Source organism: Mandrillus leucophaeus, unplaced genomic scaffold (assembly GCF_000951045.1).
Source record: "Mandrillus leucophaeus isolate KB7577 unplaced genomic scaffold, Mleu.le_1.0 Scaffold193, whole genome shotgun sequence".
NCBI classification, from domain to species: domain Eukaryota; kingdom Metazoa; phylum Chordata; class Mammalia; order Primates; family Cercopithecidae; genus Mandrillus; species Mandrillus leucophaeus.
Window position 1 is genome coordinate 695487 of NW_012101954.1, and position 25558 is coordinate 721044.

Consider the following 25558-nt stretch of genomic DNA (forward strand, 5'->3'; position numbering starts at 1 on the left):
AGACGGAATCTCACTGTGTCACCCAGCCTCGGATACAATGGCAGGATCTCGGCTCACTGCACCCTCCGCCTCCTGGGCTCAAGTGATCCTTCTGCCTCAGCCTCCCAGGTAGCTGGGATTACAGGCATGCACCACCATGGCCAACTAATTTTTGTATTTTTAGTAGAGATGGCGTTTCACCCTGTTAGCCAGGATGGTCTCAATCTCCTGACCTCATGATCCACCCACCTTGGCCTCCCAAAGTACAAAGATTATAGGCATAAGCCACTGTGCCCGGACGATTTAACTCATTCTTATTCTTTCTTCTTTTATTTTATTTTATTTTATTTTTTTTGAGGTGGAGCCTTGCTGTCACCCAGGCTGGAGTGCAGTGGTGAGATCTCAGCTTACTGCAACCTCCTATTCCTGAGTTCAAAAAATCCTCCTGCCTCAGCCTCTTGAGTAGCTGGGACTACAGGGGTGTGCCACCACACCTGGAAAATTTTTGTATTTTTAGTAGAGATGGGGTTTCGCCATGTCAGCCAGGCTGGTCTCAAACTCCTGACCTCAAGTGATCCGCCTGCCTTGGCCTCCCAAAGTGCTGGGATTATAGGTGTAAGCCACCACATACGGCCCAAGTCATTCATATTCTTAATTATAAAATGAGATCCAGAGGAGCCCTGATATCCATGTCTTGCATTCAGACTTTACTATTCATGATTAGTAATCCACTTTTATCAAGAGTCCCACAAATGCTTAATTTAAATGAAGAGAGACAAGACATGAGTGAAAATGGTAAAGATTTCTGAAAATCCTCTCCACCATGAAAAACAAACAAAAAACACTGGCACACTGGCAAACAATCACCAGCATCAGTTTTTTTCTTTTTTTTTTTTGAGATGCAGTTTTGTTCTTGTCACCCAGGTTGGAGTGCAGTGGCGCTCACTGCAACCTCCGCCTCCTGGGTTCAAGTGATTCTCCTGCCTCAGCCTTCTGAGTAGCTGGGATTACAGGTGCCTGCTGCCATACCCAACTAATTTTTTGTATTTTTAGTGGAGATGGGGTTTCACCATGTTGGCCAGGCTGGTCTCGAACTCCTGACCTCAGGTGATCTGCCAGCCTGGGACTCCCAAAGTGCTGGGATTACAGGCATGAGGCACTGCACCCAGCCTTTTTTTTTAAGACAGGGTCTTGCTTTGTCACTCAGGCTGGAGTGCAGTGGTGCAATCTTGGCTCACTGCAACCTCAGCCCCTCAGGCCCAAGTGATCCTTCCATCTCAGCCTCCCAAGTGCCTGGGACCACAGGCGCACACCACCACGTCCAGCTAATATTTTTATTTTTTGTAAAGACGGGGTTTTACCATCTTGCCCAGCCTGGTCTCAAATTCCTGGGCTCAAGCTATCCATCCGCCTTGGCATCCCAACGTGCTGAGATTACAAGCAAGAGCACTGCACCCGGCAGTTTTTTCAATACGACAGAAATTAACCAAAGGCCTGCAGAAACTGGAGAGTGTATTCAAGAAAAACAGCTGAAACTCAGTGAGAACAGTGAGTTCTGTGGTGCTTTAAACTCCCCTAATTCCAATCTGCCCCTCCTATCACCCCCTCAAAGCCTCATTCCCAGAGAACTGTCATTAGCTGACCTGTTCAGAGGTCACACTCGCAAGGCTGTCTTTATTTGACCTGACCAAGAGCTCATCCAGTGCAAACAGCCTTTTCTCCAGAAGCAATTGTCAAAAACATTAAGGATAACAGTTTAGGCAAACAAGAGACTAACTAAAAACCTTATAAGGAAGAGCTGGAGAATGAGATGTTCGTGGAGAACTCTGACAGCTTGACATATTCCTGGATGGGATCTAGGAGGCCACAGTGCATGTGTGGGCTGTGCACAGGCTCAGAAAAGATCTAATAAAGCTCTTGTTTAGCATATCGTCAATTAATATAAAATGGACAACCTGCGGCCCTCAGGGTTGCTCTGTCTATGGAGTAGCCATTCTTTTATTCCTTCACTTTCTTAATAAACTTGCTTCCACTTTATGGACTCTCCCTGAATTCTTTCTTGTGTGAGATCCAAGAACCATCTCTTGGGGTCTGGATCAGGACCCCTTTCCCGTACAGTATTGCAGCTCAAAACAAAACAAAAAATATCCCCCACACAAAAAATTCCCGACCATGTGGCTTCACTGGTGACTTGTACCAAATGTTTAAAGAACTAGTTAATCCTTTACAAACTCTTTCAAAATATAAAAGGAAAACTTCAAGTCATGAGGCCAGTATTACCCTGATACCAAAACCAAACACAAAGATACCAGAAGAAAATAAAACTACAGACCAAATTTAAATTAAGATCTTTTGCTTGTTAAATTTGTAACTCAGTGATAAGCATTTTTAAAAGCACTCCCAAATGGCTGATGGAGACTCAGATGCTCAGGTGATGCCAAAAACAAACAAAAAACCAAAAAAAAAAAAAAAAAAACCAAACCAAAAACAAACAAACAAAAAACAATTCCACCCAATGTGTAGTTCATCCAGATGGGCCTGGCAATGTTAAGCAATTTTTCCTTTAACTCCCCTGACTTCCTCCGCCTTTGATGAAGTCTGAAAAGTTATTCCACAGCAAAGGAAATGCTTCAAACTCTATAGTCACATCCTCAAAAAGTTTATCTCCGATGACCCAAACAAAACACACACACAGCCTTTTCAATTATTTACACTTTATCTATTTGTGACTTGATAAACATAGTGTTTTTTATCCACTGTGGCTATCAGGAATAATGCTACTATGAAGATAAAGTTGTTCAAAGTAATTGTAATACAAACTCATCTTTTAAAATGTTTGTATCACCTGCTACCTAGTTTGCTGAGGACATTGACAAGGTTTATGCCTCTTTTTACGCTGCTGCTATCTAGGAAGTTGCCTTGTATGTAGTAGGCCCTCAAATAATTGTTGATTAAAGCATAATTAACATCTATTTTCTAACTGTGATTGATCTCCTTTTCAGTGCTTACTAAGTAACAACAACTGGATAGAACCATAGCCTTCAGAAGATTCTTGAAGTGAGGCAGCAAGTGGAAGTGCTAAAAGAAATTTTTAATTCTGAGTAGCCAGAGGTATAAAAACAGACCAAGGTTTTAGTGTACTGGAGCTTTTTGCACATGACATTCATGTGGGCTCTGTAAGTTTGGGTGAAGGGTAGAGGAGTGGGTAATTTTGTATGTTGGTAATATTATGATGTTGACCGATCTCCTTTGATTACATTGCCATGGCAGTAGTTGACATTACCATGTCCTAATCATGTAAATGTAGTATCTGATAGATACCACCAGGTTTCATTTAAGAGACATTATTATGCAGAATGTCACTTGATGCTGTGGAGAGGGTTGAATCACAACTGCTATTTCATAGCCAGGAAATTGAGATCAACTGATTTTACTTACACGGGTAAGAAGCAGTTGGCTCTAGGGAAGCTAGAAATGAAGTCTCTGTCTTTGATCATTTTATTGGATTAGTGTTTCCGAAACTTGGCTGCTCATCAGAACAATGAAAAAGTCATTTTAAAAATACGGATTCCTAAGCTTAAAGTCTAATTCTACTGATTCAGAATCTCTAATGTGTCAGGCTGCAATGATTCTATGTATGCCAGTGGTAGCAATGTTTATTTTTGCTGCTAGGAAATTCCAAAAGGAGCCTTATATCTGACTGTCAGAGGAGTGGGGTTTTGGAGAATAAGCTAGGTCAGCTGCCATATCTAAAAAGGGAAGTAGATTGAAGATATACCTTGTATAGCTGTCACTCATGCTGTCTATCAAATCACGAATAGATAAAGCATAAATAATTCATATGTCATCAACTCATGAATGGATAAATGTCGTAAAGTGGAAATAATCCACATGTCATCAACTCATGAGTAAATAAAATGTGGTATAGCCATACAATGGAATACTATTCAGCAACAAAAAGAAATGAAGTGCTGCTGCTACAACTTGGATAAACTAAGCTAAAAGAAGCCAATCACAAAGGACTATTCATTGTGTAATACCATTTATATGAAATGTTCAGAATAGACAAACCCATAGACACTGGGGCAGATTAAGGGAAAATGAGTGACTACTAATGGATACAGAGTTTCTCTTGGGGTGATAAAATGTTCAAAAATTGACTGTGGTGATGACTGCACAATTCTATCAACATTAGACTAAAGTCCACTTACACTGAATTGTCTGATACGTGAATTATGTTTCAATTAAGTTGTCATAAAAAAAACTTCATGACATTATTAAAGCTTCATATACGTATTCCCTATGGCCATAACTCCTCTCCAAAATGTATACCTAACAGAAATGCATATATATATGTGTGTGTGTGTGTGTGTGTGTATATACATATATATATAAACCAAAACTAAAATATTCATAGAAGCAGTATTTACAGGCCATGGGCGGTGGCTCACGTCTGTAATTCCCAACATTTTGAGAGACTGAGGCAGGCAGATCACTTGAGGTCAGAAGTTCGAGACCAAACTGGCCAACATGGTGAAAATCCATCTCTACTAAAAATACACACACACACGAAAATTTAGGCGGGCATGGTGGCTCTTGCCTGTAATCCTAGGTACTGGGAGGCTGAGGCAGGAGAATCATGTGAACCTGGGAGGCAGAAGTTGCAGTGAGCTGAGATTGCGCCACTGTACTCTAGCCTGGGTGACACAGCAAGACTCTATCTCAAAAAAAAAAAAAAAAAAATTAAGCCCTATTTACAACAGTCTGAAAAAAACAAACAAAACAACAACAAGAAACTTCACCAATAATTTATAATCACACAATGAAATAGTACACAACAATGAGAATGAACGAAGGATGGCTCCATGCAACCACATGGATGCATGTCACGAACATTATGTAGGGTAACAGAAGCCAGACACAAAAGAGCCCATAAGATATGATCCCACTTAAATCAGCTCAAAAGTGGACAGAAATGAATTGTGGTGTTACTAATAGAAATCAGAATAGTGGTTACCATCAAATGGAGGGTGGCTAAGGGTGGAAGGGGATATGAGGAAGGTCTCTGTGGAGCTGGTAATGGGTTCTACAATCTGAATGCCAAATACACAGGTGTGCCTCCTTTTGAAAATTTATGCAATTGCATACCCATCTATCTTGTTCATTTTTCTGGATCTCATATATATATATATATATATATATATATTTTTTTTTTTTTTTTTTTTTTTTTTGAGACAGAGTCTTACTCTGTCCCCCAGACTGGAGTGCAGTGGCAAAATCTTGGCTCACTGCAACCTCTACCTCTCAGGCTCAAGTAATTCCTGTGCCTCAGCCTACCAAGCAACTGGAATTACAGGCATGCACCACTATGCCCAGCTAATTTTTGCATTTTTTTTTTTTTAGTAGAGATGAGGTTTCACCATGTTGGCCAGGCTGGTCTTGAACTCCTGGCCTCAAGTGATCTGCCCACCTTGGCCTCTCACAGTGCTGTGGGATTATAAGGCATGAGATACCACGCCCAGCCCTGGATCTTATATTTCAATAAAGAATTTACTGAAAGGGACACAAAAGACTGTCAACAACAAACAAAAGAACAAAAACCCAAATGTGTAAAACAGCATGAGCTCCTGGAAGGTGGAGTTTATGTCTCTCACATTTTTGTGTCCCTCCAGTGCTTTCATTCTAAGGGTGCCCAGAAAGCATTCACAGAATGAATCAAAGAAGATATTCCTACCTCTATCTTTGTTCTAGGAGGGCTGAGGTGCTCTGAACAGAAAGAACAATTCCGATGCCACTCACCTGGGCTTTCTCTCTCTTCGCTCTAATCAGTGTGTCTTGGTAATGCTGGGCCACTTCTGCAAGGACTCCTTCAAGTTTAGCTGCAGGAATCTGTAGGGCCTGCAGAGTCTTTTGGGCATCACCTTCATCCAGGGCTTCATTAATTAAACCAATGGCTAAAATCCCTAAATATAAAGAGACAAAGTTTTTTTTCCAATTAAGGAAGTATATAAACAAATCAATCATGAAACATACTAACTTATCATAACTAATCATAAATCCACCTAAGAGTAACCATGATTCAAATTGCAACTTACCATCCATTAAGCAGCACTGTTTTAATTTTTTAAATATTAGTGTTTGTTTCATCTAAACTTGCTTGTATTCATATTCCTATTGAACGCTCAAGTCATTTTGTTTCATTTTTAACTGCTCTAACTTAAGTGATGAGGATTTAGATGAAACTGGCCTTACTGTATAGCTTTCAGGTACACTGGAATGTGTAATCAAAAACATTCTTGAGTCACAAAGGATTCACAGAGTCTTAAAAAGGTTCAAGTGTCCTTAAAAAGTCACCTAATTTAACACTTTTATAGAAGAAATAGTAAGGCTTAGCAATCTCTTCTCCAACATTACACAGCTAACAAATGGCAGAAGAAAGATCCAAGCCCAGGGCTCCCTAATGCAAGGCAAGGCTCTTCCCACTAAGTCAGTTGAATATTTCTCACAGGAAATACAAATTAAAATTAGAAATGTTCATTCCCCAGGTATCTTAGGCAGCCGTACTGCTTTTGTAAGGACTCTGCTGTATAATAAAAAGTCTGGCTGGTCTTTGTCTCTGGAGGAGCCTCTAAGAACCTTCGGATATCCTGAGTGATAGGTATGTTTCTGTTATTCATAGTGGGCCCCTCTGCCCACACCTGAATTTAGGCCAACCAATGACTCCTGGTTGGCCTCTTGAGAGTTTAAGGATGGAGGCTAGCCATGGACTTTGAGGTTTAGAGTCATGTGATACCAGCCTGGCCTCCCAATCTCCAGGGAGCAGAGGCCAAATGAAAATTGAGTTTAATCGCAAAGCCAATACTATCAATCACGCACATGTAATGAAGCCCAAATAAAAACTCTGGACACCCAAAGTTCAGGTGAGTTTCCCTAGTTGGTGATACATATCAATGTGCCAGGAGAGTGACACATCCTGAGAACACAGAGGCTTCATATTGGGGACTCTCACAGATATTGCCTGATGATTCTCTTCTTTCAGCTGATCCTGATTTATATATTTTATAATAAAATTGTAATCATAAGTCTAGCATTTTCTTGAGTTCTGTGTCATTCTACCAAATTATTAAACTAAGGGGATAGACAGCTCCTCCAAATTTGCAGCCAGTTGTTCAGAAGTACAGTGGCCTGGGAACTCTGCAGCTTTCAGCTGGTGTCTGAAGTGAGAGGAGTCTTGTGGAGGAACATGCCTACAACCTATGCAATTTCATCCAATTCCATGTAGTGTCAGAACTACTTGCTATAACAGCATTTAAAAATAACAGATCATGTTCAATTCACCTCCCCCAAAATTTAGTTCTTATTGGACATATACCTAATTATAGCAATTGCCTGGTGTTCTCAAAACAATATCCAACTCTAGCTTTTTGTGTTATATAGATATTTTTAATCTCTCACCCAAAAATCCTTCTAGGAATAGTATTTTGAACCACTTCATGGAATCACATCATCATTACTGGTGACATTATTTGGGGAGGACAGGAAGATAACTCACTCTCATGTTCCTCTTGCACCACCAGGTTCACATGGTCCACACAAGCTTGGATATCATTCCAGGTAATGAATTCATTATTCTCTGCATGTGCCTGAGCCTTCAGTTTCATCAACTCATCGAGATACCTGCCCCAGACCCCCAAGTAAAAAGAGCATTAAGCATAGCATTTTTAAATATTCAAGGAACAAAGATTGCTAGGGTATCCTAACCATTTGATATATTTTCAAGGCCAGTTTTGGAACCGCATAGTTGCTTTAAAACAAAGTGCAAAAATGCAGTAGAAATCACTTATTCTCAATATCCTGTCACATATTCTAAATTCCACATTAAGACTAACTCCAGAATCAAAGGCAGCAGTTCAAGCAATTCCTCCACAGACAAGAAAAAAAGGCTACACATGAGCTAATAAATGCAGAAGGAATGACAGAGTAACAAATCATCATCAGCAACTTTTACTGAAGGTACTGATTTAGGAAAGATTATCAATTAGGTTAAAAAAAAATCACAGGAATGCTTAAGGGAAAACTGGGTATTTTGATGGTGCAAAAGAGATGATGTTCTAGTGATGAGGGAAAAACATAAATATGCAATGGAAATGTAAGTGGTCTCCCTAATCCAGGGATCAATCTTAGTATCTCTAATGGTGGAAAACATGGGTTTTATATGCCTATTGATATGAGGCAATATGAAATACACATCACTAAAAATGTTGAACTGAATCATGACAAACATATAGATTTAATTTCTAATTTACAGGAATAGGGCAGATATGAGAAAGCAACTAGAACTATCCATAAAATAGGACGTCTTACATGGCAATTGGTCCCATCCTTTTAACAAGTCAGTGTCATGAAAAAAGAGACAATTCTAGATTAAAAGATACCAAAGGACACAACAGCCAGATATAATACATGTTCCTAGGCTGGATCCTGTTTTCAACAAAACAGTTATAAAGGACAGTTTGAGAACAACTGAAGAAGAATGAAAATGAACTAGCTAGGGTTAGATGATATTTAAAAAGTATTATTTAACTTTGTCAGAGATAGTGTTATTTTGACTATGTAACATATTTCAATAAGCCTACTTACATATTTAGGAACGGAATGTCATATTTTTCAGCATAACAAAGAATTAAATGAATCAAAGTAGAACCAAACAAAAGTATGACCACGATAAAGTAATAATGCCTGCAAAGAAAATCGGAGCACTGACATACAAAAGACAGAGTTAACAGCTACGTAATGGATTCACTCCCTTCACTCTGGACACCCACCTCTGACAGTTTTCTTCCTCAATATTGGTAAGGCCCGTAACTGAACTGCTCAACTGCTTCCACACTGTATTCACATCTCCTGATTCCAATGCCCTGTTGATCAGGGCCACCGATGACAACATTTCCACTGCAACAGAGAGCTCTGGGTGGGTGAGATTATGCTGTACAGAAAGGGACAGAAGGGAAAACAGTGAGGAAAGACATTCTCCAAGACCCAGGGAGTTATAAGTTTAACAAAAACATAAGAAAACCAAGTTTATGCAAAAAAAGTTCTACCTAACCACAAGAAGTGGGTATTACATTCACTTCCACCCAGCTTTGCTCACAAACAGGACAGGTTTAGTGAACTCACTTCAGGACTCTGTCGCTGCAGGGTAGCCAGCTCCTTCTGATAGAGATCGGCGGCAAATGGATACACCTGGGGCAGCTGGGCTTCGGGATTCATCAGTTCCAAAACAGTCTTCTCAGCAACACCCTTCTGGATTGCAGCATTAATCACTGCTACCGCTGCCAATCCTGTGTAGAAAACAGGAGTCAGAAATGCAGTGGGCTTAGAGAGCCCTCAGGGGAAGAAGGTGCAAACTTCACGGAAAAAAATTACATTCTGTGGCTATCAGCCATGAAGTTTGAAGTGGAACTTTCATCTTAAAAAAGCAGCCTCCTCTGTAGGAAGAAGGGCGAACTGTACGTTATGTGAACCATATCTCAATAAAGATGTTTTCTTCAAAAAGCAGCCTCCTACCTGTTCTCCTCATCCCTATTTTCTTCCTATTCAATTCATCCTATATCTACCACTACTTCCCACCTAAATCATCTCTTCCTTCTCCTACTTACTGCCTGGCTTCTTAAGCTACCGTCAAAGCTTTCTACAATCTTTCCACCCTTTGATCTTACACAACTCAGCCCAAAACATTTACAAAATTTGTATTCTAACCACCATTCCTTAAAGACGTCTTTCAACAACTGTACTTTGGCTTCCGCCTCCTTTTTCCCTCATTGTCCTGCACTAGGAACGTTTTCTCTCCTCTTTCACCATCCAAATCTTAGCAACCCCTTAAGTCTCACCTTCTCCAGATATTTGCCTAACAAACCATGAAGTGTCTGAGAGCCAAAGTGAGCCTATATTGACTCCAGTTCTACTTCCAAAACTGGAGTAACCTGGCCAGGTGTGGTGGCTCACGCCTGTAATCCTGGCACTTTGCGAGGCCAAGGCAGGTGGATCACGAGGTCAGGAGATCGAGACCATCCTGGTCAACATGGTGAAACCCCATCTCTACTAAAAATACAAAAATTAGGTGGGTATGGTGGCACGTGACTGTAATCCCAGCTCCTCGGGAGGCTGAGGCAGGAGAATCGCTTGAACCAGGGAGTCGGAGGTTGCAGTGAGCTGAAATCGCACCACTGCACTCCAGCCTGGCAACAGAGTCTCAACAACAACAACAAAAAGGCACACAGACCAATGGAACACTAGAGAGAACTCAGAAATAAAGTCACACATTTACAGTCATGAGCAGAACATTTTTTGACAAAGGCACCAAGAACACACATTAGGGAAAAGACAGTGCTATGGTTTGGATTCGGTTTGTTTGTCCCTACCAAATCTCATGTTGAAATTTGATCCCTGACATCACCCTGAGGGTATGAAAAAAAAGAAAAGAAGAAGAAACTTGATCCCCAGTGTGGTGGTGGGAGGCAGTGCCTAGTGGGAGCTGTGTGGGTCATGGGAGCAAATGTCTCATCAATGGCTTCGTGCCATTCTCGTGGTAGTGAGCTCTTGCAAGATTGGATTGGTTCTTGGGGAGAATGGATTCGTTCTCATGAGAATGGGCTGTTATAAAGCCAGGACCCCTACTCACTACCCCAGGGGATCGGTCCCTCTTCACATGAGTCCACTTGCCCTTTGATCTTCTCCTTCATGTTTTGATGCAACACAAAAGCCCTCACCAGAAGCCGAGCAGATACTGGTGCCTTGCTTCTTGTATAGCCTGCAGAGCTGTGAGCTAATAAATTACCCTGCCTCAAGTATTCCTTTATAGCAACATAAAATGAGCTGAGACAGACAGTCTCTTCAATAAATGGTGTTGAGAAAACTGGATAACCATAGGTAGAAGAATAAAGCTAGATCCCTATCTCTCATCATATACAAAAATAAATCAAAATAGATTAAAGACTTAAATCTAAGACCTGAAACTATGAAACAACTGGAAGAAAACATTGGGGAAATGCTTCAGGACACTGGTCTGAGCAAAGCCTTTTAGCTAAGACCTTAAAAGCATAAGCAATGAAAGCAAAAATAGACAAATGGGACTATGTCAAGCTAAAAAGCTTCTGCAAAGCAAAGGAAACCAACAACAAAGTGAAGAGACAACATACAGAACGGGAGAAAATATTTGCAAATGATCCATCTGAAAAGACAACAATAACCAGAACACATAAGAAATTCAAACAGCAGCAAACAAAAACAAAAACAAAAACAAAAACAAAACCCACAAATAATCCAATTTTTACATGGGCAAATAAGCTGAATAGACTTTTATCAAAAGAAGACACACAAATGGCCAAAAGGTATATGAAAAAATGCTCAACATCATTAATCATCAGGGAAATACACATCAAAACCACAATGAGACACCTTCTCACTCCAATTAAAATGGCTTTTATCAAAGACAAAATATAACAAATACTGGCAAGGCTGCAGAGACAGGGCTCATACACTGTTGATGGGAATGTAAATTACTATAGCCACCATGGAAAACAGTATGGAGAGTCCTCAAAAAATTAAAATAAAACTACATATGATTCAGCAATCCCACTGCTAGGTATATGGCCAAAAGAAAGGAAATCAGCACTCCCATGTTTATTGCAGCTGTATTCACAATAGCCAAAATATGAAATCAACCTAAGTGTCCATCAATGAATAAATGGTAAAAAAAAAAAAAAAAAAGTAGTATATACACATGATGGAATATTATTCAGCCATAAAAACTGAAGGTCATTATGTTAAGTGAAATAAGCCAGACACAGAAAGGCAAATACCTCCTGATCTCACTCATATAAGGGAGCTAAAAAAGTGGATCTCATGGAGGTAGAGTTGACTGGTGGTTCCCAGAAGCTGGGAAGGGTAGTGGGGAGGAGGAGATAGAGAGGTTGGCTAATGGGTACAAAATTACCATTAGATACAAGGAGTAGGTCTAGTGTTAGATAGCACAGTAGGATGACAACAGTTAACAATAATGTATAGTTCAAAATAGACAGAAGAATTGGAATGTTCCCAACATCAACAAAAGATAAATGTGTTAGGTGACAGATATTCCAATTACCCTGATTTGATCATTACACATTGTATGCATGTATCAAAATATCATACGTCAGTGCTTCTTGGTTGGTTTAAAAAACAAAACAAAACACATGTACCCTCAAAATATGTACAACTATTACATAGCAATTAAAACCACAAAAACAACAACAAACTGGAGGAACCCTCCTGCCACCAAAAGTACCTGGCAGTTGGTTATGGCTGATAGGCTCAGATGGGAGATGAGAGTGACAGAAGCTAACCTCAGACCCTTCAGTAACACAAAGCCACAACTTTCCTCCCATACTGTTTCAATGGACTCTTACTTCTCTGATATTGCTGGGCAGCACTGTTTGCAGCATCCACTCCAGACTGCAGCTCCTCCTTCTGCAGGGGGTCAGTCTGACCACTCTGATAAAAGCAAAGAAAATTATGTAAAGATTATTCATTCCTATGACTCCAGGTCTTAAGGTTCTCATCTCTCAAAAGCAGTCACTAGGGACAGAGAGCCATAGTCATAAGTGACAGCTCAGGCTACATGTAGCCAAGGTGGCCACCCCAGCTAGAGCCAAATGCCTTTGCCAAAGCTGGGGTAGAGTGACTTTACAGATACCAGTACATTCTTAAACATATTACATGAAAAGCCTCAAAACATTCTAAGGGAAAAGTGTTCGTAGAATCTTAAGCACGTTAATGCTACTTACTTTGACCAATGTACGCTGGGTATTGGTAAAATGTATACTTGCCCTTATTTAGACAAAAAAGAAAGTCCCTCATGTTTGTTCTAAAAAAAAACCCCACAAAATACAATACCACACCATCTACCCTGACTGCACAGTAAGTACCTTTCCAGTGTTGACTAGAGCAAACTAATGGGGTGCAGTTTTTTTTTAAGTGCAAATTCTGATGTAAGAATGCAAAAATATTCAGGTTTTCCCCAATGTCTTTTAGTTGGAGAGAGAGACAGCTGAAGTGAAGGAGTGGTTAGACTGGGGATGGGTGGGTATTGTCTATTTTAAAAGAGGATTCATAGCTCTAAAAGCAAAAGTGAGTTGAAGACAATGTGTATTTTACCTGAGGATTTTTTTAAACTAACTTATATGCAGAGGAAAAAGTTGTATTGTGGGGAAAAAAAAGGCAGCATATATATCTTTAAATGACAGCATGAGATTCAAATGGATATATACAAACTCTTGCAGCTTCAATCCAGACTGTTTACCTGTCTCTTCTCCTGTTTATCACTCAGGAGCTGCTTCAAGTACCAGTCACTATTCTGTTGCTGCAGTCCTCGAAGACCCAGGGCTGGTGACTGTAGAGCCTTGAACAAGGCCAGTGCATCTCCTTGTTCTAAAGCCAGGTCGATGTTTGCTAATGCAGAAAATGCTGAGGAAAAAAGGCAAAAGCTTATGAAAGGACTATGTGAACAGAACAGCCTAGAATAGTTTTCCTTCCCCAAAACCAATCTCAGTTCCAGATACGGAAATATAACTCAGAGAGCCTTTACTCTGTGGTTCTCAGAAGCATAAGATCTTCGGATTGGAAAAGAACCTTAGAGTCATCAAGTCCTGGGGTTCCCAACAAGCTGTTCGTCAGATTTCATACAGATTCCTGGGCCACACTCCCAGCCCACTTAAAAACTTCCAAATGTAGACAGCTCAGCACCAATATGGAGCCAACAATCCAGACCAACATGACGCTTAAATTCCCTTAAAATGCCAAGTAGTTGTCCAGATTATACTTACAGACTGCCAAACAGGAGAAAGTATCTCCCATGGCCATTTACTATACCGTTGGACAATTTTGTTTCAAAAATATTTTTAAAGCTTCAACCCTAAAGTTCACACTGAATACATTCCACTGCCCCCCCATGACAGCAAATGCCTTACGAGCAGCCTTATTTTCTTTAACTATGTCTTACATACCATCATTTTGAATCCTCTCATTACCCTGATACTTCCTGCACACACTCCACCCACAACAGTCAGTGCCCAGATATCAAGGGTGATCCAACCTGTGCAGAGTGAAAGGGGCCATCTTCCCCCTCTCTACATTCTCTCTTCTAATCATAGAACCTGAGGTCACACAAGCTCTATAATACAATACATGACAATGAAAACCCAGATGTTCCTTCATCTGAAAATGATAATGAAGATAACTTCCCTCATAGGAATAGGTTTAAGATTAAATAAAATCATATACATAGAAGCACTTCATATACTGTAAAAAAACAAACAAACAAAAAACAAAACAAAACCAAAAAGGTCTTCTTAGCCTGAAAGACAGAATAAGGTAATTTCTGATTTCAGAAACGACAGCCACTAAGGAATCATAATTAGTTTATTACTTTCCATTTCCTTATTCTTTGAAGAGAAAATGCCTGTCCCTACCACCACTCACAGATAAACATCTGATTTTATCCAAGTAGCAAAAAGAAATCAATAAAATACCAAAAATAAAAATATCTGGGGAATAGTAGTACTTATCAATTGCAAATGTTTTCATTAGTAAAAAACAAAATAAAATTAATAAGCTGTTACAAAGAAAATCAAAACAGCCCAAGGGAAAATAAAGTCTCAAACTAGAAAATGGGAAGTAGGGGCAATGAGGAGAGTAGAACTACTAAAAAAAAAGGGGGGGGAGGGGAAGAAAAGGTTAAAACATTGGTATGGATGTGAGGTCTCACTGTAGGCTCCTAAGATACTGTTTATTTCTTCCTAGTATTTATACCCGTCATTCAACTGAGCACCAAACCAAGGTGGTGGCTTCTCAAGTCATGTCTGCAGGTCTACGTGGCTGTTAGCCAACTAATTATCCATTCCTTCAATGATATTTACTGAGGATCTGCTATATGCTGCCAACATAATAGTGAAAAAACCAAATATCCTTATCCTCATGGAGCTTTCATAATAGCTAGAGACAGAAAATATAATCAATGTAGATAACAAACTAGACTTTCTCTAGGTATATAGCATAGAATCTTACAGTATCTCTCTACAAAAGCACCTAGTAAATTTTGCTTTTTCTAGAAGTGTATACATACTACTCAAATATGTAAATATTAAATGAATATCTATAAACATTTATATTGCAAAGATAATAAAGTATGGAACATTAAATACTTCCTCTCACTGAACTTTAGTTATATAACTCTAATTTTCCATATTCTACTTAACAAAAAATAAAAACTTTTTCTAATTTTTAACTGTTTGGCCTGTAGCTTTTTCCCGGGGCAGCGTCAATGGCGTCATTGCTGTTTCGAATGCCCTAGGCAAAGAATCTCATCTATAATTACATTAATTCCTGGAACCTGAAGTCCCTATACCCTCCTGGCATCTAACTTTCCTTTGCCTCAGACTTTCTCTACAATTAGGAAAAGACTGTCCTTTCATAGGGAATTCTGCCTTATCCTCACCCTCTTATCTATCCTAAGGATCCCTGTGAAGATCCATGTACACTGAAAACCTACTCAAACTTCTAGACAGAAATCATCATTCCCTTCTTTATTCTATGACTACACTGCATGCACTCTTGGCACCTTGCTGTAATCAAGCTGCCCTAAAAGTACTCATTTGCATGTCTATCCTCCTGACTATACTGAAAGGTATTTGAGGGAATTTTTATTATTTTGCTCCTCTGACTACATAATAATAATATGAATAGGACATTTTAAGAACATACACATATTGTTATTTCCTTACATGTGCTCACCACTGATTCTTACATAATTAGCAAGGTAAAATTACAAAGGTTATAAAATACCGAACAGTAAGGCAGAGAAAAATCCCTTAGTAAAACAAAAAATATTTTATGTACTCTATGCAACAGGAAACATGCTGGACTTTCTTCTCACAGAGAACCAACCATAAGGACACTCCAGTTTATATTTGCTGACTTAAGAATCAATACAGATGCAGCACAAGATACCATCCACATTTGAATGGATTATTCTGCTCGGAAGGTCATTATCCTAAATGAACCCAAAGGCAGCAGAATACAAACAATGCTGGTCCATCTACTTGGGAGGCTGAGGCAGGAGAATCTCTTGAACCTGGGAGGCAGAGATTGCAGTGAGCCGAGATTGCACCACTGCACTCCAGCCTGGATTCTGTTTCAAAAAACAAAAAATTAAAAATAACCCAAAAAACAAGAATGCTGGTCAGGACTTAGAACTCCAATCCTACGGAATTGGTAAAATCTTCTCTACTTATTAATATTAGTTCAAATGAGAAATTTGGTCCTCCAAATGAACAATTACTATTATTATTATTATGAGTATCTTGAGCAAAACAAGATTAAGCCTGGCCTAGCTGGTTGAAATCAAACCTTTTAGTTTTTTTAGTGAGTCTAAACCTATGATAGGAATTAGGAGCACTTCAAAAGAAGTAGAATATATAATCTCTACTTTAAGGAGTTTACAAAGATGTCAGAAGAACAAGCAATACAAGACAATACAAATTAAGTACAAATTTATAGGGATGAGCCTGTGTATGACACAGGAGATTTGAAAGCCAAGCATATTGAACTGTGATAGCCACCGAAGTGAAAATTGAACTGGATCTTGAATGATGGGTACAATTTGGATTAGGAAGAGATGAGGCATGAGGGCATTACAGTAGAGAGATTACATGAATAACAAAGTGATAATACTAATGTTCACTGAGTACTTACTAAATAGCTGGCCATTTACATACACTATCTCATATTATCTGCATAACAACTCTACTGCAGGTGCCCAATGTTACACAGCTTTTAACAGAGGAACAAGAGATCAAATACCAGGTCAGTACCACTTCACAGCCAGATTCTTTTTATAAAAAAATTTAATTAATTAATTTTTTGAGACAGGGTCTCACTCTGTTGCCCAGCCTACAATGCAGTGGTGCGAACACAGCTCACTGCAGCCTCAACCTCCTGGGCTCAAGCGATCCTCCTGCTTCAGCCCCCAAGCAGCTGGGACTACAGGCGCGTGTCACCATATCCAGCTAGTTTTTGTATTTTTTTTTAAAGACGGGGTTTTGCCACATTGCCCAGGATGTTCTCAAACTCCTAAGCTCAGGCAATCCTCCTGCCTTGGCCTTCCAAAATGCCGGAATTGCCCGGCCCTGATTCTTTTTAAGTCATAAAATGTACAGAATGAGTATGGGAGGTAATTAGGCAAATGAGCTTCTACTGAGAGCTGTACGCATGAAATATTGCATAAAGAACTTCACTAGGCTAGGGATCTGCATTTTGTCTGGCAAGTATGAAGTAGTCATGGTGAGTTCTTTAGCAGAGTAGCGACAAAATGATAATTTCAATAAATTAATTTCCCCAAAGTAACACACATATAAAAGTCAGTATTAAAAGTATAATCTCAATTTTGTTTAAATATGTTTTGGAGGCTGGGCAAGGCAGCTCACGCCTGTAATCCCAGCACTTTGGGAGGCCAAGGTGGCAGGATCACTTGAGATCAGGATTTTGAGACCAACCTGGGCAACAGAGTGAGACTGTCTCTTCAAAAAAATTGTAAAAAGCAGCTGGGTGTGGTGGCGCATGACTGTAGTCCTAGTTACTAGGGCATGTGAAGCAGAAGGATGGCTTGGGCCCAGGAGTTTGAGGCTGCAGTAAACCATAATCGCAACTGCAGCCTAAGAAACAGAGTGTAACTCTGTCTCTTAAAGAAAAAAGAAAATTTTTTTTATATATATATATATACACACACACATACACACACACACATGCAGACGCATTTTGAAGAACATACAAAAAAATGCCAGTAATGATTATTTCTAAGTGATGATTATTTCTAAGTGATGAAGTCTAATTTTTGTGGTTTACTGTTTAATATCTAGACAGTTTGCATTATTCTTTAAAGGAAAAACAAAACCATAATGTTACTTAAAAAAACAGAAAAATAATTTTTTTTTTGAGACAGAGTCTCAGTGTTGTCCAGTCTGGAGTACAGTGACACTATCTCAGCTCACTGCAACCTGTGCCTCCCAGGTTCAAACGATTCTCCTGCCTCAGCCTCCCGAGTAGCTGGGACTACAGGCGCACGCCACCATGCCCGGCTAATTTTTGTATTTTCGGTAGAGATGGGGTTTCACCATATTGGCTAGGCTGGTCTCAAACTCCTGACCTCAGGTGATCCACCCACCTTGGCCTCCCAAAGTGCTAGGATTAATCAGCCACTGCGCCTGGCCAGGAAAATAATTTTTAAAAGCATGTAATAGGGTGAAAGAGTGAAACTATAGCCAAAAAGACTACTATGACGCTACTGTCAGTGTAGGAACAAGGGGCTGACTGAAGATTTAAAACGGAGGAATAGAAACACAAAAGATTGTTAATAAGCAATTGCTGCTAAACAAATCCACTAATGTCTAAAGTAAGTAAATTAAACCATGTTGTAAGTCCCAGAATAGATCAACATTCACATTATAATACCCCTTTAAGTGCCTGACTCAGGAACATACTTACTATTGACTTTGTTTACATTGCCTTGAATTTCAGCTTGCGTGAGCAGCTCCTCATAAACATCTCTTTCTCTCTCTGAGTTTTCTGTCTGAGGATGAGTAAAAAGCATAATTAAGTTAGCCTAAGGTGTCTAAGAAGACCACATAAATACACCTGTGCTCCTCCTGCACACTACCAAGAATATGGGTGTAGCTTAAGATCCTTTATAAAGAACAAAGCAGGCACAGTAACTCATGCCCATAATCCCAGTGCTTTGGAAGGCCAAGGCGGGAAGATGGCTTGAGGCCAAGAGTTTGAGATCAGCCTGGGCAACATAGCGAGACCCCATCTCTACAAATTTTTTTTTTTAATTAGCCCAATGTGGTGGCACATGCCTGTAGTCCCAGCTACTCAGGAGGCTGTGACAGGAAGATTGCTCTGCCCAGAAGTTTAAGGCTGCAGTGAGTTATGACTGCACCACTGCATTCCAGTCTGGGCGACAGAGCGAGACTTTTTTTTTTGAGACAGAGTCTCGCTCTGTCACCTAGGCTGGAGTGCAATGGCACAATCTTGGCTCATTACAAACTCCACCTCCTGGATTCATGTGATTCTCTTGCTTCAGCCTCCCAAGTAGCTGAGACTACAGGCATGCACCATCAGGCCCAGCTAATTTTTTTGGTATTTTTAGTAAAAAAAGGGTTTCACCACATTAGCCAGGCTGGTCTCAAATTCCTAACCTCAAGTGATCGGCCTGCCTTGGCCTCCCAAAGTGCTGGGATTAGAGGCAGCGCATCCTTGCCTCAGATCTGAGCAGAATGGGCACATACAGATCCACAATCCTGGAGTCTCACTGGTGACATACACAGGGGCATGGCAGCAGCTACTTGCCTGCAGGCTAGTTTGGCACCTAACTGGGAAACTGAAATCCCTGCTCTACGATAAGAGATACAAAGAATGTTCTGAGAGCAGGGTTGTTTTCGTTTTGTCATCAACCACTAATTTTAACAAGGGGTGGATAAATTTGTGTGAAGCTTCTTTTTTTTTTTCGAGACAGAGTCTCGCTCTGTTTCCCAGCTGGTGTGATCTTGGCTTACTGCAGCCTCCACCTTCCAGGTTCAAGCGATTCTCCTGACTCAGCCTCCCAAGTAGCTGGGATTACAGGAGCCCACCACAACGCCAGGCCAATTTTTGGACTTTCAGTACAGATGGGATTTTGCCATATTGGCCAGGCTGGTCTCAAACTCCTGACCTCAGGTGTTCCACCTGCCTTGGCGTCCCAAAGTGCTGGGAGTACAGGCATTAGCCACCACGACCAGCCTGTGTGAAGTCTTAAATGGGATTCCTAGATTCAGTTTTTTCAAGTCAGAATCATTTAACGAACTTCTACATACCCCTAACAATTGTAAACAAACATTTTACCCCAAAGAATCTGGGAAAGAGGAAAGACTACGTTAATATTTAGAGATAATCTTTCCAAAGGGCACTACTAATTTTAACGGCTACACTCCAGAATTTTATTTACATAAAATTTAAGAAGTAGAGGTCAATATGGAGTCTCACACCAAAAGATTAGACACTGCATCATTCCATTTCTAAAAAAGGTAAATGGGAGCAATAGAAAATAGACTGGTAGTTGCCTGGGCTCAGGGGTGTGGGTGAGGTAGAAACTGACTGCGAAAGTACACTAAGGAACTTTCTGGGGTGATGGTTAAATGATCACATATATTTGTCAAAACTCAAACTGTACATTTAAAATTCGGTGAATTTTGCTGTGTGTAAATTGCATCTCAATAAAATTGATGTTTAAACTGGAGCCATATCAAATGATGGAATAACAAATTAATTCGAAAGAATAGATGTTGCATTTTTACCCTGTTTTTAGCATTTGTCATTTTGTCCTGCTTAGCCTGGTAAAGTACATCCTGGTAAGTGGATGCCAAGGGCTCTTCAAGATTTACAAGCATGGCATTGGGATTTTTCAAAGCTGCAAATGTGTCGGCTGGAATTCTATGGTCAATAGCTTCATTAATAGCAATAACAGCAGCATGTACTAAAAAAACAAAAACAAAAACACTGAGATTATACAGATTAAAGGATGTATATCACAACAGAAAGCAACACTGCACCCCCCCATTAGAGACAGAGGCTCCTTTTCACAGAGAAATAACAACTGGGGTTCAAAGACTGGCTCCCTGGGCCCTATCAGCCTACCCTCTTCCTTACGGTATACAAAGCCACAGCTCCATCTGTGATCCATGTTTGGGATGATGAATTTGGAATCTCACAGAGAAATACTCATAAGAGAGCCTTGCAAGGAGCACTTGCTCTGGAGGTATTTGCCTTAATTACCGAGTAAACACCATAAAACAATAAGAAACTCAATGAGCCACGGAAATGTAGGACTTCCTTTCTTTTTTTCTTTTTTTTTTTTTTGAGACAGAGTTTTGCTCTCTTGTTGCCCAGTCTGGAGTGCAATGGTGCTATCTCGGCTTACTGCAACCTCCGCCTCTTGGGTTCAAGTGATTCTCTTGCCTCAGCCTCCCAAGCAGCTGGGATTACAGGCACGCGCCACCACGCCTGGCTAATTTTTGTCTTTTTAGTAGAGATGGGGTTTCACCATGGCCAGGCTGGTCTTGAACTCCTGACCTCAGGTGATCCACCCGCCTTGGCCTCCCAGCTGCTAAGATTACAGGCGTGAGCCACTGTGTCCAGTCAGGACTTCCTTTCTAAATGCTTTCACTTTAATCAGAATTAATCATGTATTTCCAAATAACAACGGCATGGAAGACTGTGTTTACAACTACATCTATGGACTTAAACTTGCTAGCAAGATTCACAATGTCCTAGATCATCACTATAGAATTAATTATTGGAAATGGTGGCAACAATCTCAGTTGAACCCATGAGATTTCTCTCTTCTTACATGCGGCTTCATCCACTGACAGTTCATTAGCCAGGATGCCCCCAATCTTGCTAAATGCAGGCATTTGGATGCCATACTTCTCCAACTCAGTCTTCATGTTGTTGATTTCTTCTTCTACAGAAGGGAATTAATACTCAGTCAATCAAGCTAGGCACCTTTCCATAACCAAGAGAAGGAAACATATTCCTCAACTATGCAATGGGATTAAATGGCATTTACCTTTTAGGGTGTTATAAAGATATAAAGATAAAATGTATGGAAAGCACTTAACACAGTAACTGGCATATAAAATGCAGTCAAACATTATTATTATCAAGGGCATCAAACATAACTATAAAGTGAGCAGGTCCTACAGGAAATAGTTGTTCAGAATTGCTACTTGTGGCATTTCCTACAACGAACTTATAAATGGAACAGCTTTAATGTGAGCTCAACAATAAGTGAATCACAAACTAAGTCAGTTATCTCAGTCTTTACAATCCAAATCATTAGCTGCTATTCAACAATTTCATTTCTAAGGCAGAAAGCCAAATGATAAAGAAAACATGTAAGGTCTGGCCCTTTCCCCAGGTCTGGTGAATAACTTCCCTGGAAGGAAAAAATATCATGGACAAAAAATTTCTTACCAAGTTTTAAACTTTCAAGCCTACAAAACAATCACCACTTTGAAAGACTTGAATCTATCTTACCCTTAAACAGTTTACCACTGCCCTTTTTCTCCCTAATCCCTCATCTCTTCAAGCATCTGGCTATAGCAAATACACACAGAAGCTTAAACTTTAAAATTACTAAATTGGCATCTTTGTGTCATCTCACTCCCCACTCTCCCTCTTGCTTTGCCCACAACAGATGCTTACCGGAATGGAAAGGCAAAGATAGTTATAAAGCTTTTTTCAACATACCCAAACATTTAATGTTATGTGTTAACATTATTATATGTTTTATATATGTTAATGTTATCCCCAATTTATATACAAGAAAACTGAGACTCACTAATCATGTTCACATTACAAGTGAGAGAACAGAGCTTGAAATTCCAAGTTTAGTGTTCTTTACCCCACATTAGAGAAGCAAGTTATTAATATTTCTTTCACCTCCACTGCCAGAGTATTTTTAAAGCCTTAGGTCTTTAAAATTGGTACTGCTGGCTCTCCAGGCTATTTCCACGTAATTCAAGCATTTCCTGCCAAGTCTGTAACTCCTTACCTGTGAAGTCAACCTTTCCATATAGGTCTTGAATTTGAGGGGCCAGGCCTAGCTTGAACAGGTACAAACTAGAAGATACAATATGCAAAAGGTTAGGCCTCCCAGCAGTGCCTAGCTGCCACTCTTAAAAGGGGAAAATCAGCATGAAGAATAAAATAGAAGCATTCTGAACACTGAGACTCCCAGTACCTACAACAGTCTCCTTTGTAGTTACAATACTCTATTTACCTCAGAGTGTTTTATTTTAGTTTAAATGACAGCATTGTCCTAAAAAGTCACATAACACAATGCAAAGAGCACTGGACTGGGAGAAATCAGTAGGCACAAATTCAAGTCCCGGTTCTGGCACAAAGTCAATGTACAATTAGATGTTAATGGCCAGGCACGATGGCTCATGCCTGTAATCCCAGCACTTTGGGAGGCTGAGGTGGGCAGATCACCTGAGGTCGGGAGCTTGAGACCAGCCTGGCCAACATGGCAAAACTCCGTCTCTACCAAAAATACAAAAATTAGCCAGGCGTGGTGGCATGTGCCTATGATCCCAGCTATTCAGGAGGCTGAGGCAGGAGAATCGCTTGAACCTGGGAGGCAAAGGCTGCGGTGAGCCGAGACTGCACCACTGTACTCCAGCCTGGGCAACAGTGCGAGACTCCGTCTCAAAAAAGAAAAAAAGATGTTTACATTAATGTTAATATAATTAATAGTGAAGTGTCTCTTCATTTGTTTGCTTTCCTGTAATCAGTAAGTTTTAAATAATAAGACATCTTAGAAAAGCTTCATAAAAATGATTCAGATGGCAAATCTTACTTAAACTGAATTCATATTACTGATGGAAAAGTTTAATCCAGGTAATTTAACAGTTTTAGATAAATAGTATTTCATATATTTTTACTTTTTAAGTATCAGGTTGGTAAAAATTATTTTTATTTTTTAAACTTAAAAAAAAATCACTTAGACTCTAAGCTTCACGCAAGCAGGGACAATACAGGGCTCATTCACTAATGTCTACCCAGAGCCTAGCATATATTAATAAATGTTAATCAATATTTGACAGATGAATGGACAGATAAATCAATGTCCATAAGCCTATGTTAAGTGGATTCTAAAGCCCTAGCTGACTGGAACCAACAAATTAGAAGAGATCAGAAGGGTACTTCACAGATACTGACAAAAGCAAGAAATCGACAGTTTAAAGTAAGGAGGGAAATAAGAAATATATAAAAAATAAATCATAGAAACTTGAAGTGGTATACAGTTTTTGTAAATAATCTATAAACTCAGTATCATCTAAATACAAACATGCATCATGTACACTGCAATCACAGAACTGATCAAAATTTAAATTGTATATAATAAACCCAAATGTATAACAGAAAAACAAAAAAAAATCAAGTATTCTCAAAACACACGACTTTATGCATCCACAGAAGCTAATCATTTTCTCAGAGAAGTGCAAGTATAAGACGTATGTATATGATTAAATGCTTTTCTTTCAGGTAAAACACTCAAGATGGATATATAAAGCTCCTCTCTCAGAAGATTTTAAATGTATTCAAAAAATTCTCCAGACTGGGTGTAGCGGCTCACGCCTGTAATTCCAGTACTTTGAGAAGGAGAGGCAGGAGGATCGCTTGAGGTCAGGAATTCAAAACAGCTTGAGCAACATAGCAAGACCTTGTCTCTACAAAAAAAATTTTTTTAATTTGCCAGGTATGGTGGTGCATGCCTGTAGTCCTAGCTATTTGGGAGGCTAAGGCAGGAGGATAGCTTTCACCTTGGAGGTTGTTACAATGAGTCAAGATCACACCTCTGTGTTCCAGCCTAAGCAAAAGAGTAAGACCCTGCCTCTTTAAAAAAGAAATTCCAAAGCAAAATAACTAATAACTTTCTATACATGTAATATGTTCCCTTATATATTTTTCTCACTAATACATCACACCTGCATTCTTAATTGCGAGAATATTTTTCTCCAAGAATTTCTTTCTCATTTATTCCTACTTGGAAATAGGGAACAAGAAATTTTAAGAAAGTTCAAGAATGTTGCAGATATGGTTTGGGTCTGTGCCCCTGTCCAAATCTCATGTCAAATTGTAATCCCCAGGTGGGGGCCTGGTGAGAGGTGACTGGATCAATGGGGGCAGATTTCCCCCTTGCTGCTGTTCTCCTAACAGTGAGTGAGTTATCGCTAGATTTGGTTGTTTAAAAGTATGTAAGCACCTCCCCACCTCTCTCTTCCTCTTGTTCCTGCAACGTGAGATGTGACTGTTTCCTCTTTGTCTTCGGCCATGATTGTAAATTTCCTAAGGTCTCTCCAGCCATGCTTCCTGTAGAAGCTGTGGAACCTTAAGCCAATTAAACTCTTTTCTTTATGAATTATCCAGTCTCAGGTATTTCTTTATGGCAGTACGAGAACGGACTAATACAGTTGCTTTCACAGTACCAAGAACACTAAATTAGCTTTTAATGTCTTTCAATGGTAAATTAAAGGTGCTACAACCATATCACTGGCTGACATAAAAAGTAGACATGGGCACCATCTTTCTTTTAACTCTCTTTAATTATTACAAGTATTTTATGGCAATACTGGAGCTATGAATGGATTCAAAATGGCCAGTTAAGTCCTCTTACCCACAATCAAAAGTACTTAGCTTCACACTGAAACTTATAAACCCTAATGGTGAACAGCACTTTCCCATCTTTGTTCCTGCTCTCCCATGCCTACTTCCACAAATATACTGTTAGGCACCTATAATGGGTCAGCCTGTAACTGCGCTTAAGATTTATTTTTCGGCCGGGCTCGGTGGCTCAAGCCTGTAATCCCAGCACTTTGGGAGGCCGAGACGGGTGGATCACGAGGTCAGGAGATCGAGACCATCCTGGCTAACACGGTGAAACCCC

At 39.8% G+C, this 25558-nt stretch overlaps 1 protein-coding gene across 1 annotated transcript in view; it reads right to left on the bottom strand.

The window, feature by feature from the left end:
* IQGAP1 (IQ motif containing GTPase activating protein 1) overlaps positions 1 to 25558 on the bottom strand; it is a 113882-nt gene that overhangs the window by 40955 nt on the left and 47369 nt on the right. The window contains exons 5-14 of the mRNA XM_011978375.1: positions 22661 to 22728; positions 21455 to 21568; positions 20403 to 20581; positions 18556 to 18640; positions 13319 to 13482; positions 12426 to 12510; positions 9157 to 9320; positions 8805 to 8965; positions 7532 to 7656; positions 5779 to 5942 (exon numbers count right to left, since the gene is read on the bottom strand). Of these exons, the coding sequence (XP_011833765.1) occupies positions 5779 to 5942; positions 7532 to 7656; positions 8805 to 8965; positions 9157 to 9320; positions 12426 to 12510; positions 13319 to 13482; positions 18556 to 18640; positions 20403 to 20581; positions 21455 to 21568; positions 22661 to 22728 (1309 nt within the window). The remainder of the gene's footprint in view (positions 1 to 5778; positions 5943 to 7531; positions 7657 to 8804; positions 8966 to 9156; positions 9321 to 12425; positions 12511 to 13318; positions 13483 to 18555; positions 18641 to 20402; positions 20582 to 21454; positions 21569 to 22660; positions 22729 to 25558) is intronic.